Here is a 13,039-nt window from a genome sequence, read left to right as displayed (position 1 = left end):
TGAGGAATCCCCCAGGCTTCTCAGCAGAACAACAGCTCAGATGCCTCACACAGAGCGGGATAAGGTAGTGTGTGCTTGAAATGCAACTCTACCAAAAATCAGAAGCCCTTTGTGAAGCGACAGGAAGAATAACACCAATGGAGCAGCAGCCCGTCCTCAGCCACATAACTGCCTGGGGCCAAGAGGAAGCTGTGCCTTGGGGCAGCCCAGGCCATTGACCCATTCTTACAGGGGAGGGAGGCCACCTCCCCAAAAATCCACACAGTGGCATGGGCCACAAAACTACCCCAAGCACGGAGCTGACACGCCTTGCCCTACCCCTCAGCACTGAGAAGAACCACAACACATCTGATTACCGGAGGGGGAAGGGCCGAGGGAGCCCCAAGTCTCACCTGTAGGTCTTCACCAGGTTGTCGGCGTACATGTACATGAGTAAATCATCAAGAATTCGGTCCACACAGGCACTGATGTGGCGCTCGGGGATGCTCCAGAGCCGGGCATACATGACCAGTGTCTCCTTGCCCGTCATGTGGTCCAGCAGGGCATCAAAATGGGGACAGTAGCCGATCCACTGCCGCACCTGGGGTTGGAACACAGCCCAAGGGGTAGGTGTGTCAGAAGGAAAGCTACCAATTGGGCAGGGGCCTGGACCCTGCCTCTGCCCTGTGCACCCCCACGTGTGCCACATGAACAGACGTGTGCCATGGGGTGCCATGGTCCAACAGTGACGTTCAGGAGTCTGGATGCAGCACTTGCTGGTGGCGTGAACCCCAGTTCTGGAGGGTGCATGTGGGGCTGGAGTGCTTATTTCCTGCCTGCCTGGCAGGAAACCTCAGTGCCCAGTGCTCCCTACCTCTTGTCACCTTCCAAGTATATGGTCAGCAGAAGACGCTTTATTTTTTCCCCTTTGAACACATTTTCTATTAGACATGTAACCCACGAATAGATTTTCTTTGTAAGGCTGCTGGAGTCTCTTGCCAGGGCACGCCCCGGGCAGTGCAGTCACATGGGGGTGCACTTCCAAACTTTTGCATGGCTGGGTGCTCCCCATAGGGGACCAACTGTGTTACAAAGAGTATCATCCTTTATCTACCATTCTGCAACTTGCTTTTTTAACTCGCCATTATGTCTTAAAGATCTTCCTTGGTCAGTAAATACAAACCTGTATTGGCTGTACTGCGTGGCTTGTGGTATCTTAGTTCCCCAACCAGGGACTGAACCTGCATCCTCGGCAGTGAAAACGCGGAGTCCTAACAACTGGACCTCCAGGGAATTCCCTTCTGCCCATTTTTTAATCAGGTTGTTTGTTTTTTTGATATTGAGTTGTATGAGCTCTTTATATATTTTGGATATTAACTCCTTATCAGTCATAACACTTGCAAATATTTTCTCCCATTCAGTAGGTTGCCTTTTCATTTTGTCGATGGCTTCCTCTGCTGGGCAAAAGTTTTTAAGTTTAATCAGGTCCCATTTGTTTATTTTTCCTTTTGTTTCCCTTGCCGTAGGAGACAGATTCAAAAAAGATACTGCTATGATTTATGTCAAAGAGTGTTCTATGTTCTCTTCTAGGAGTTTTTTTTTTTTTTAAACTTTGGGTTTATTTATTTATTTATATTTAATTATTTATGGCTGTGTTGGGTCTTCGTTTCTGTGCGAGGGCTTTCTCTGGTTGCAGCAAGTGGGGGCCACTCTTCATCGCGGTGCGCGGGCCTCTCATCATCGCGGCCTCTCTTGTTGCGGAGCACAGGCTCCAGACGCGCAGGCTCAGCAATTGTGGCTCACGGGCCTAGTTGCTCCGTGGCACGTGGGATCTTCCCAGACCAGGGCTCGAACCTGTGTCCCCTGCATTGGCAGGCAGATTCTCAACCACTGCGCCACCAGGGAAGCCCCTCTTCTAGGAGTTTTATGGTTTCTGCTCTTACATTTTATTTTATCTTTAATCCATTTTGAGTTTATTTTTGTAAATGGTGTGAGAAAATGTTCTAATTTCTTTTTTAGTATTTTATTGAAGTATAGTTGATTTACAATCTTGTGTTAGTTTCTGGTATACAGCAAAGTGATTCAGTTATACATATATATTCTTTTTCATCTTCTTTTCCATTGTGGTTTATTACAAGATGTTGAATATAGTTTCCTATGCTATACAGTAGGACATTGTTATTTATCTATTTTATATATAGTAGTTTGTATCTGAAAATGTTCTAATTTCACTCTTTTACACATTCTTTTACAGTTTTTCCAGCACCTTATTGAAGAGACTGTTTTTTCCTCTGTTATGTATTCTTGCCTCCTTTGTTGTAGATTAGTTGACCATAAGTGCATAGGTTTATTTCTGGGCTCTCTATTCTGTTCCATTGATCTATGTGTCTGTTTTTAGGCCAGTACCATACAGTTTTGATTATTGGAGCTTTGTAGTATAGTCTGAAGTCAGGGAACATGATACCTCCAGCTCTGTTCTTTTTTTTTTTTTAATATATAGATTTATTTATTTTTTATTTATTTATTTTTGGCTGCATTGGATCTTCGTTGCTGCATGTGGGCTTTCTATAGTTGCTGTGAGCGGGGGCTACTCTTCATTGCGGTGTGTGGGCTTCCCATTGCGGTGGCTTCTCTTGGTGCAGAGCATGGGCTCTAGGCACATGGGCTTCAGTAGTTGCGGCACGCAGGCTCAGTAGTTGTGGCCTACGGGCTCTAGAGCGCAGGCTCAGTAATTGTGGCGCACGGGCTTAGTTGCTCTGTGGCATGTGGGATCTTCCTGGACCAGGGATCGAACCCGTGTCCCCTGCATTGGCAGGTGGACTCTCAACCACTGCACCACCAGGGAAGCCCTCCAGCTCTGTTCTTTTTTCTCAAGACAGTTTGCTAAAATTAAAAAAAAATCATGAGTGGGTACTGAGTTTTTATCAATTGCTTTTTCAGCTTCTATTGATAAATATTTTTCTCCTTTCATCTGTGAAGGTAGTGCTTTACATTGGTGGATTTCCTACTGTTAAACCTTACATTTCTGGAATAAACCTCATGATTGTAATTTTTTTTCTTTCAATATACTGCTGAATTTGTATTGTTAATATCTTATTTAGGGTATTTATGTTCCTGTATGAAATTGGCCTATGGCTCATGTTGGATACTGTCTTCGTCTGGTTTTTCACTTAAGATTGGGTAGCACTCTGTCTTCTCTCCTATGCTTCTGAAGTGGATATACAAGAAGGAAATAACTGTTTGGTGGTGGTTGGTATACTTGCCCATCAATCCCTTTTAGCCTAGACTCTTTTAAGAAGGGGTAGATCTTTAATCATTATTTCAATTTTACCTCCAGTTTTGGTCTATATAGGCTTTCTATTTCATGAACAAATTTTGGGATAGAAGGCTTGAAAATGTTATTATTTGATGCAAAGAAAATGAAGAAATGTGATATTTCTTACACACCTGAGTTTGCAGTAAGCCTGTTGCCATGGTGGCTCATCTGGGATGGCCAAGGAGCCCTGCTCAGAGCATGGTGGCACCATGGACCAATGACAATCCCACAGTGGAGCTGAATGATTCTGAGTGAGTAACTCTGACAGAAATGCATGTGGACTCTCAGAAGTCACTGCTGATTTTTAGAATACTAGCAGATTCTGGTAAGAATGTATTTTAGGAAGTGTGAAAGAATGCTTAAATATATTTGTACAGATAAAGGGTGGTAAGCAGAAGGCTCACAAAGGAAGAGAGCAAGGATGTACCTCTGTTAGAGTTTACTGATGAGATTAATCCATGTGAGATTTCTAGGAGAAAATGGAGAAGTGGAGGAGCAGGTTTAACTATATTTAAATTCTATATTTCCAACTATGAATTTTCACAAATTGCCAGGAGGTGATGTGCAGATGGGTTCCAGGGAGACTGAAATCCAATTTCTTGCCAGCCAGGCAGGATGAAGGTCTTATAGGCAGATGCCACTTGATTTTAAATAATACAAAGAAATGTAACACTTCTTATCATTTGAGTTTATGGAGTAGGTTCATACTTTCTTGTCTGTGAGCTTCAGTAAATGTCTGTTGGATGGATGATTGATGACAATAAGGCCAGTGGGAGGGTCTCTCCACGACCATCTGCCCTTGCCCTGTCTTGTTTTGTCTTTTATTCCTTTGTTTGTTCATTTGTTCATTCCTTCCTTCTTTTTTACAACAGCTTATTGAGATATAATTCGCATACCATACAATTCATCCATTTACCACAATCACCCATCAGATGTGTTCAGTTCAATGGTTTTTAATGTAGTCACAGTGGTGGTCCATGATCACAATCAAACTTACAGCATTTCCTCACTCCTCCGCAGAACAACCTCAAATCCATGAACAGTTACTGCCCACTTTCCCCACTAGTCTACTTACTGTCTCCATAGATTTGCCTGTTCTGGATATTCCATACAAACAGAATCACACAATCTGTGGCCTTTCGTGACTTGCTTCTTTCACTTAGCATCATGTATTTAAGGTCCATCCATATTGTAGCGTGTGTCAGTGCTTCATTCATTTTTATGGTTTTTTTTTAATTAATTAATTTATTTTTGGCTGTGTTGAGTCTTCATTGCTGCGCACAAGCTTTCTCTAGCTGTGGCAAGCGGGGGCTACTCTTTGTTATGGTGTGCGGGCTTCTCATTGTGGTGGCTTCTCTTGTTGTGGAGCACGGGCTCTAGGCATGCGGGCTTCAGTATTTGTGGCACACAGGCTCAGTAGTTGTGGCTCGTGGGCTCTAGAGTGCAGGCTCAGTAGTTGTGGCACATGGGCTTAGTTGCTCCATGGCATGTGGGATCTTCCTGGACCAGGGCTCGAACCCGTGTCCCCTGCCTTGGCAGGCAGATTCTTAACCACTGCACCACCAGGGAAGTCCCCTTTTTATGGTTGAATAATATCCTACTGCATGGATAGATCACATTTTGTTTATCCATTCATCTGTTTGTTGGTGGACATTTGGGCTGATTCCACCTTTTGGCTACTGTGAAAAATGCTGCTATGAACATTCATGTACAAATTTTTGTGTGAATGTAACTTTTCAGTTCTCTTGGATATATACCTAGGAGTGAAATTGCTGGGTCATATGGTAACTCTGTGTTTAACCTATCTTCTCTAATAATCTTAATCTTTTAATTGGAGTCTTTAGTCCATTTATATATAATGCAATTATTAATATATTTGGATTTAAATCTACCATCTTATTAGGGCTACCTACTTGTCCCATGTGTTCTATGTTCCTTTTTCTCTCACACTTATTGTCCTCTATTGACTATTTTTTATAATCCACAGGGCTGCCTGAGTGTCTTTTTTTTTCTTTAAATATTTATTTATTTTATTTTTCGGCTGTGTCAGGTCTTAGTTGCAGCACGTGGGATCTTTCCTTGCGGTGTGCGGGCTTCTCTCCATAGTTGTGGCACGGGCTCAGTAGTTGTGGCACAAGGCAGATTCTTAACCACTGGACCACCAGGGAAGTCCCCTGAGTGTCTTCATGACATGGCTGCTAGCTTCCCTCAGAGTGAGTGATGTGAAGGGGAGAGTGTACTCAAAACATAAGCTGCAGTGTCTTTCATAACCCAATCTCAGAAGTGACATGCCATCTCTTCTACAGTATTCTGTCAGTCACACAGACCAACCCTGGTACAATCTGGGAGGGGACTACTCAAGGTTGTAAATATCAGGAGGGGGTTTTTACGGGCTGTCTTGAAGGTATACCACAATGTCTCTTACCTTCTTTCGTATATTTTCTACCCTGTTGACTCTCAGTGCTTCATTCTAAATTATTTTTGTGGGGGGAGTTGTCTTTTAGGTACATGTGCCTGGTTATTTTTTTAATGTACACCAAACATTGCACTGGCAAAATTGTAGAAATCATATGAGGCCTATGATGATGACATCTTCCACCAGACTTCTCTTTACATTTGCTCCTGCCAGGTGCCTGGGAGCACTGGTGATTTAGGGTCACATCAATTCCATTTCAGGGACTGATAAGAGTCCAAGTTGTTTTGCAATCCTTGTGTGAACTTGTCTAAGTATAGTTCATCCCTGCACTTAGGATGCAGCCCTTTGGGGTCCCAACTCAAAGAAAGGATGCTTTCACCAGGCCTCCCCCTGCCCCAGAGGGCTCATCCTGAACTCCAGTGCCTGCCACTTCAACACCAAGAGCAACACTCAGCTCTCAGCAACCCAGCCTGGAATTGGCCATCTCCCTGGGCCTCTGTCCCCTCCTACCTCTTGGCTCGTAAGTCTTCACTGTCTTGTTAGCTCTCTGAATCCTTTGAAGACATGTTTTAAAACTTTGGTCCTGTTTTTCTAGTTACTAATGATCATCAGGAAGGGGATTAGAGTTACCTGATTTGCCATTACCAAAAGACTTGTCCATAATTATTAAAATAACAAAAAATTAAAATTAATATCAAATGTTTCATAGCCATGAGAGACTTATACTGGTTATGATTGTTCAACCAGGCTATGTATACCACAAGGTTGATAGAGACTGGTAATTAAGAGTGTGGATTCTGACACACTAGCCTGTGTCAGTTCTTCTGTTTTCTCTCTAAACTTTATTTTAGAGAGTACAGGGCACAGTAAAGCTGGTTTGATAAACTCCTCGGTGCTAGTATGGTTCATGCTGTGAACAGTGCAACTTTGATTAGGCCTCTGTAGTTCGGTCTCCTCATATGCCTGTCATTGAATCCACTGTACACTGACCACCACCTCTGTCATTACACTTACCTCACTGCATGGAAATGGCTGGTTCACATGACCATGAGCTCCTTGCAAGTGAGAATCACTCGGCCTAGCACAATTGCTGGCATATACTAGGCATTCAAAAATTGTTTCATTGAATTGATGCCAATAATTGAAGTAGACTTCAATAAGAAGGTCAGGGGGCTTCCCTGGTGGCACAGTGGTTGAGAATCCACCTGCCAATGCAGGGGACATGGGTTTGAGCCCTGGTCCAGGAAGATCACACATGCCGCAGAGCAACTAAGCCCGTGGGCCACAACTGCTGAGCCTGCACTCTAGAGCCCATGAGCCACAACTACTGAGCCCGTGTGTGTGCCTAGAGCCGGTGCTCCGCAACAGGAGAAGCCACGGCAATGAGAAGGAGCCTGCGCACCAAAACAAAGAGTAGCCCCTGCTCACCGCAACTAGAGAAAGTCCGCGCAGCAATGAAGACCCAATGCAGCCAAAAATAAATAAATAAATAAATAAATTTATAAAAATAAAGAAAATTTTTAAAAAAAGTTCAGGTTTGAGGGTTATATATTAAATTTGAGTTTAAAATGGGAGAAAGTCTGAGTAAGGCTGTCTAGAAGGCATGTATAAGTAGGTCTGAAACACAGGACTGGGATTGGGCTGAGGATGCGGCTACGTGGGAGATGTCAGCTGACAGAAGATAATGGGAGTCAGCGTAAGGAATGAGATCAGGCGGGGACAGTGTGTAGAAGGAGAAAGCCAGTGGGCTGATGTTGCAGTCCTGAGGAGCACCACAGTCTAACGGGCTAGATGAAGAAGATCTACCAAGTGGGTCTAAGAAAGAAGCGTCAGTGATAGAGAAGAGCCAGACGAGAGGGGAAGCTATAGAAGTAAACAAAGGAAGGCGAGAATTTGAAGGAGAAAAAGGCCTGCATTAAGAAATGCTGCAGAACTACTGAGCCTGCGCTCTAGAGCCCGTGCTCTGCAACAAGAGAAGCCACCGCAATGAGAAGCCCCTGCACCGCAACAAAGAGTAGCCCCTGCTCGCTGCAACTAGAGAAAGCCCGCGCACAGCAATGAAGACCCACTGCAGCCAAAAGTAAATAAATTAAATAAATTAATTTTAAAAAAAAAAGAAATTTTGCAGAGAAGGCAAGGAAGCTGACTGAAAGTTAGGAGTAGCCTTGACTTGGTGAGTGCAGTGGGCATGGGGCCAGGGAGAACAGATTCCAGGGCTGTTTGGAAGGGAGCATCCATGGACTAAGGTCGCCAACTAGACGTCTTGAGTGGTGACTTGGACAGCTGTAGATGTGTGCCACTCCCACAGGAAGCACAGGGGGAGGGGGAAGAAGAGGTTGGGGGTGTGTGGGGACAGCTGATGGCTTTGGGGGTCCATTGGGCTTCAGGTGCCTTGCGTTTCAGGGACATTTTAGAGGCAATGTTGAGTAAGCAGCTTGATATATGATCTAAAGCTCAGAGAAGAGGTCTAGGATGGAGCTATGGATTTGGGAGTCAGAGATAAACCTGATACCTGGAATTTTCAAAGATCAATTCCATTCCAGTTCCCTTTCCCCAACCCTGTGTAACACCCCTAGGTGTATTTCAGTGCCCCCCTCTTCCTGATACACCCACACCATCCCCAGGTTCATGCCTCCCTCGTCTCAGGTCACAGCCTACCTTCCCCAAGTCAGACCTGATGCTGAGGCCGTTGACAAAGGCATCCCCAGAGGTGATAGGCTCTTCCCCAGTCAGCATTTTGAAAATGGAAGTTTTCCCAGCTCCATTGAGGCCAAGAAGGCCAAAGCATTCTTCTGCTTGAACAGTGAAGGAAACCTTGTTCATAGCCAGTGGGGGTAACTTCTTGGCATAGACCTGAGATACACAAGACAGAAGACACACAGTGAGGAGGCCTGGAGTGAGCAGTCTGGAGTTAACTGTTGCATACCAGTTCTGGGACAGGTTGAGCTGCCCTCAGGGCCTAGGGGCTCCAATGTAGCCAGGCTTGAATCTGCCTTCTCCTCCCAGCTGCTGCTCCCAGCAGGTCTAGTGAGGTTTTCTCTCCTCCTGTCCCTGCAAACTGAGACCCTAGTTCTCTAAGATAAGCCTCTTCCCTCTGTCCTTTTTTTTTTTTTCCCTCTGTCCTTGAAGCAAAGAAAACCCCTTTGACGTTGCCTCAATTGGTTTTGGGGCTGGTTTTTTTGTTTTTTGTTTTTTTTAACCACCAGGAACTATAGGGAAACAACTCTCTCTTTCTCTGTCTGTCTCTCTGTCTCTCTCCCTCTCTCTCCATACGTGTGTGTGTGTGTGTGTGTGTATATATATATATATATATATATATATCTATATATATATATATATATATATATCTATCTCCTGGATATTTGAAGGATGTCTCAACACAATTCCCGCTGGGGCTCTCAGGAAGACTAACAGGCTTCGTCTGAGCTTTCAGAACCTATTCCTCCACCTTGGCTCCTCCACAAACTGTTTTCTAGATTGAGGAGAGACTCAACCATGTCCAACCTTCAAGGCTTCTTGGGGTTCATGGTTCTGGTGCCCCTCCCATCTCAGGCCTTCCTGTCTTCCAGGGGACCCCAGAAGAGACAATGGAAGGCTGAGGTGATAACTTCAGTCTCTGGGCACACAAACGAACTCAAATGTGATCTGTTCACAGAGGAAACCTCTCTCTGAGTCTTTCTCCACCAAAGCTCACCTGAATCCTTTGCCAGTACAGTAGTCCCCCCTTATCCACAGGGGATATGGTCCAAGACCCACAGTGGGTGCGTGAAACGGTGGATAGCACAGAACCCTATATATGCTATATTTTTTCCTATACATACATACCTATGACAAAGTTTAACTTATAAATTAAGCACAGGGACTTCCTTGGTGGCGCAGTGGTTAAGAATCCGCCTGCCAATGCAGGGGACACGGGTTTGAGCCCTGGTCTGGGAAGATCCCACATGCCACGGAGCAACTAAGCCCGAGCACCACAACTACTGAGCCCGAGTGCCACAACTACTGAAGCCTGTGTGCCTAGAGACCGTACTCCGCAACAAAGAGAAACCCTCACAATGAGAAGCCCGCGCACTGCAACGGAGAGTATCCCTCGCCCCCTGCAACTAGAGAAAGCCTGTGCACGGCAACGAAGAACCAATGCAGCCAAAAATAAAAAAATAAAATAAATTTTTAAAAAAACAAACAAAAACAAAAAAAAAAATTAAGCACAGTAAGAGAATATCCGAATTGCCAGCATCACTACTCTTGCGCTTTGGGATCATTATTAAATGAAATAACAATTACTTGAACACAAGCACTGTGATAGTGCAACAGTTGATCGGATAACTGAACTGGCAACTAAGTGATTAAACGGTGGATAAGCTGGACAAAGGGAGGGAGTGGGACGGCTCCAGAGTCAGTCCCACTACTCAGAACAGCGCATAATTTAAAACTTTGATATTTCTGGAATTTTCCATTTAATATTTTTGGACCACAATTGACTGCAGGTAGCTGAAACCTCAGAAAGCAAACCTGCTGGTAAAGGGGTACTACTGTACTCCAAGCCAGCAGGCAGGTCCTGGAGCCATGGTGGCTGCTTTCTTATGCAAAGGGCCCCCAAGAGTAATGGTCTTTGCTTTCGAAGCCATGTCGAACTTTACCTTAGACACCCCTTTAAGAACCAGTGGATTTTTCTTACAAAAATTTTCCAAAAAGGTCTCGATCATTTTCTCTTCTTCTTCCACATCTTGGTCTCCAGGCGTGGACTCCGCACTGTGCAAAACTACCTGCTTTCCCGAGACAAGGATGGCAGGTGTAAGTGCTTTTGCGAGGGTAGTAGGTAGAGGTCAAGGGGCCCACAGGGACTTGGTCCTCCCTGGGAAGGCCTTGAAGTCGCCCCGGCGGTGCTCAGTTCCTGCACGCACACCCGTTCTCAGGGTCAGCCACAGGCAAGATTGAATGCATGCTGACATGACCGTGATATGGTGGACAAGGAAACTTTACGGAGCATTGGTTTTTTTTTTTTGGTGGAGATTTGAGTTTATCTTTGAGAGTAGGTTTGCTTTTTGTAAAGCATAGTGTTTTTTTGTTTTTTTTAAACTTTGGGTTTATTTATTTATTTATTTACTTATTTATTTATGGCTGTGTTGGGTCTGTGTTTCTGTGCAAGGGCTTTCTCTAGTTGTGGCAAGCGGGGGCCACTCCTCATCGCGGTGCGCGGGCCTCTCACTATCGCGGCCTCTCTTGTTGCGGAGCACAGGCTCCAGACGCGCAGGCTCAGTAGTTGTGGCTCACGGGCCCAGTTGCTCCGCGGCATGTGGGATCCTCCCAGGCCAGGGCTCGAACCCGTGTCCCCTGCATTGGCAGGCAGATTCTCAACAACTGCACCACCAGGGAAGCCCGGCATTGGCTTTTAAGGAAAATAAAAAGACCTGAAGCCTGGAGATGTCAAGATATAACAAATCCCATTTTCTACAGAATTTCCTTTGTCCTGGGGGGTAGGGGAAGGGGCTTTGCCTTTGGAAGATATTCAGGGCAAGAGCTGACACAACAGCCCTTTCTCCTATGTGGCTCCTGAATGACTGAGGCGAAGAGGTGTTCCAAGCTGACTAGTTTTAGGAAATCCAGGGTCTTGTTTCTACTCGGCTGGCCAGGGTTACAGGGGCCAAGCCAATGCTCTTCCCTCAACAGGGGATCCCAGGGATGGCCGTTACCTCTCTACCCTACGGGTGGATTATATGGTCTCCAAGACCTCGGATGCTGAGAATCAGGGCCACTGCAGATTGTAGGAAGGAAGCTATGGAGCCAGCCCCTTGACCTGTAATTGGAGACTTACACTTGGACCCACTCACCAATTTTTGCTTCCTGTTGAAGCCAGAAAACTTGGCTTTCAGTTCCCATAAGACATTGGTTTCAATGAGGAAAAGCAGGATGAGGTACACAGGTCCTGAGATGGCAAGGGCTATCAGATACTTCCCCATCCCTAGAGACTCCCAGGCATAGATGTTCTTTTGGACCACATATCCCTCTGCTAAAATGGGATAAACAGATATTATCAAATTACATATAGTAGGTCAATTCCTATTATAACAAATATCATTTAAAAGAAGCATTATTGTCATCAATGTTGTTACCACATCCCAGCAGATGGGAAACATAATATTCTGTTTTCCTTGCTAGAACCAATGTCTTGCAAAAATAATGCAGTAAAGTAAAACACTGCTCCCTGTCCATATGACAGTTATTTGAAATGCAAAATATTTATATGCTTGGTTCTTTTATCAATCATTAATCACCCTGTAACTTCAACTGACCACTCATGTAAAAATACTCAGCAGCCTCTATTCTCCTATTTTAATCTGATTTGCCTTCAAATTTTCTTTTAAATACATGTATTTTTCTTTTTTCTTTTTTTTTTAATCAGTCATCATTTTTATACACATCAGTGTATACATGTCAATCCCAATCGCCCAATTCAGCACACCACCATCCCCACCCCACCACGGTTTTCCCCCCTTGGTGTCCATACGTTTGTTCTCTACATCTGTGTCTCGACTTCTGCCCTGCAAACCGGTTCATCTGTACCACTTTTCTAGGTTCCACATACATGCGTTAATATATGATATTTGTTTTTCTCTTTCTGACTTACTTCACTCTGTATGACAGTCTCTAGATCCATCCACGTCTCAATAAATGACTCAATTTCGTTCCTTTTTATGGCTGAGTAATATTCCATTGTATATATGTACCACAGCTTCTTTATCCATTTGTCTGTTGATGGGCATTTAGGTTGCTTCCATGACCTGGCTATTGTAAATAGTGCTGCAATGAACATTGGGGTGCATGTGTCTTTTTGAATTACGGTTTTCTCTGGGTATATGCCCAGTAGTGGGATTGCTGGATCATATGGGAATTCTATTTTTAGTTTTTTAAGGAACCTCCATACTGTTCTCCATAGTGGCTGTATCAATTTACATTCCCACCAACAGTGCAAGAGGGTTCCCTTTTCTCCACACCCTCTCCAGCATTTGTTGTTTGTAGATTTTCTGATGATGCCCATTCTAACTGGTGTGAGGTGATACCTCATTGTAGTTTTGATTTGCATTTCTCTAATAATTAGTGATGTTGAGCATATTTTCATGTGCTTCTTGGCCATCTGTATGTCTTCTTTGGAGAAATGTCTGTTTAGGTCTTCTGCCCATTTTTGGATTGGGTTGTTTGTTTCTTTAAAATTGAGCTGAATGAGCTGTTTATATATTTTGGAGATTAATCCTTTGTCCGTTGATTCGTTTGCAAATATTTTCTCCCATTCTGAGGGTTGTCTTTTCCTCTTGTTTATGGTTTTCTTT

The 13,039-nt window shown here is 44.3% G+C and overlaps 1 protein-coding gene across 1 annotated transcript in view; it reads right to left on the bottom strand.

The window, feature by feature from the left end:
- LOC137750398 (ATP-binding cassette sub-family A member 17-like) overlaps positions 1 to 13,039 on the bottom strand; it is an 80,389-nt gene that overhangs the window by 2,056 nt on the left and 65,294 nt on the right. Inside the window, 3 exon segments of the mRNA XM_068524765.1 lie at positions 393 to 580; positions 8,370 to 8,564; positions 10,352 to 10,477. Coding sequence (XP_068380866.1) covers positions 393 to 580; positions 8,370 to 8,564; positions 10,352 to 10,477 — 509 coding nt within the window.

This window comes from Eschrichtius robustus, chromosome 16 (genome assembly GCF_028021215.1).
Source record: "Eschrichtius robustus isolate mEscRob2 chromosome 16, mEscRob2.pri, whole genome shotgun sequence".
NCBI classification, from domain to species: Eukaryota; Metazoa; Chordata; class Mammalia; order Artiodactyla; family Eschrichtiidae; genus Eschrichtius; species Eschrichtius robustus.
This window is presented reverse-complemented; position numbering and strand designations above follow the sequence as displayed.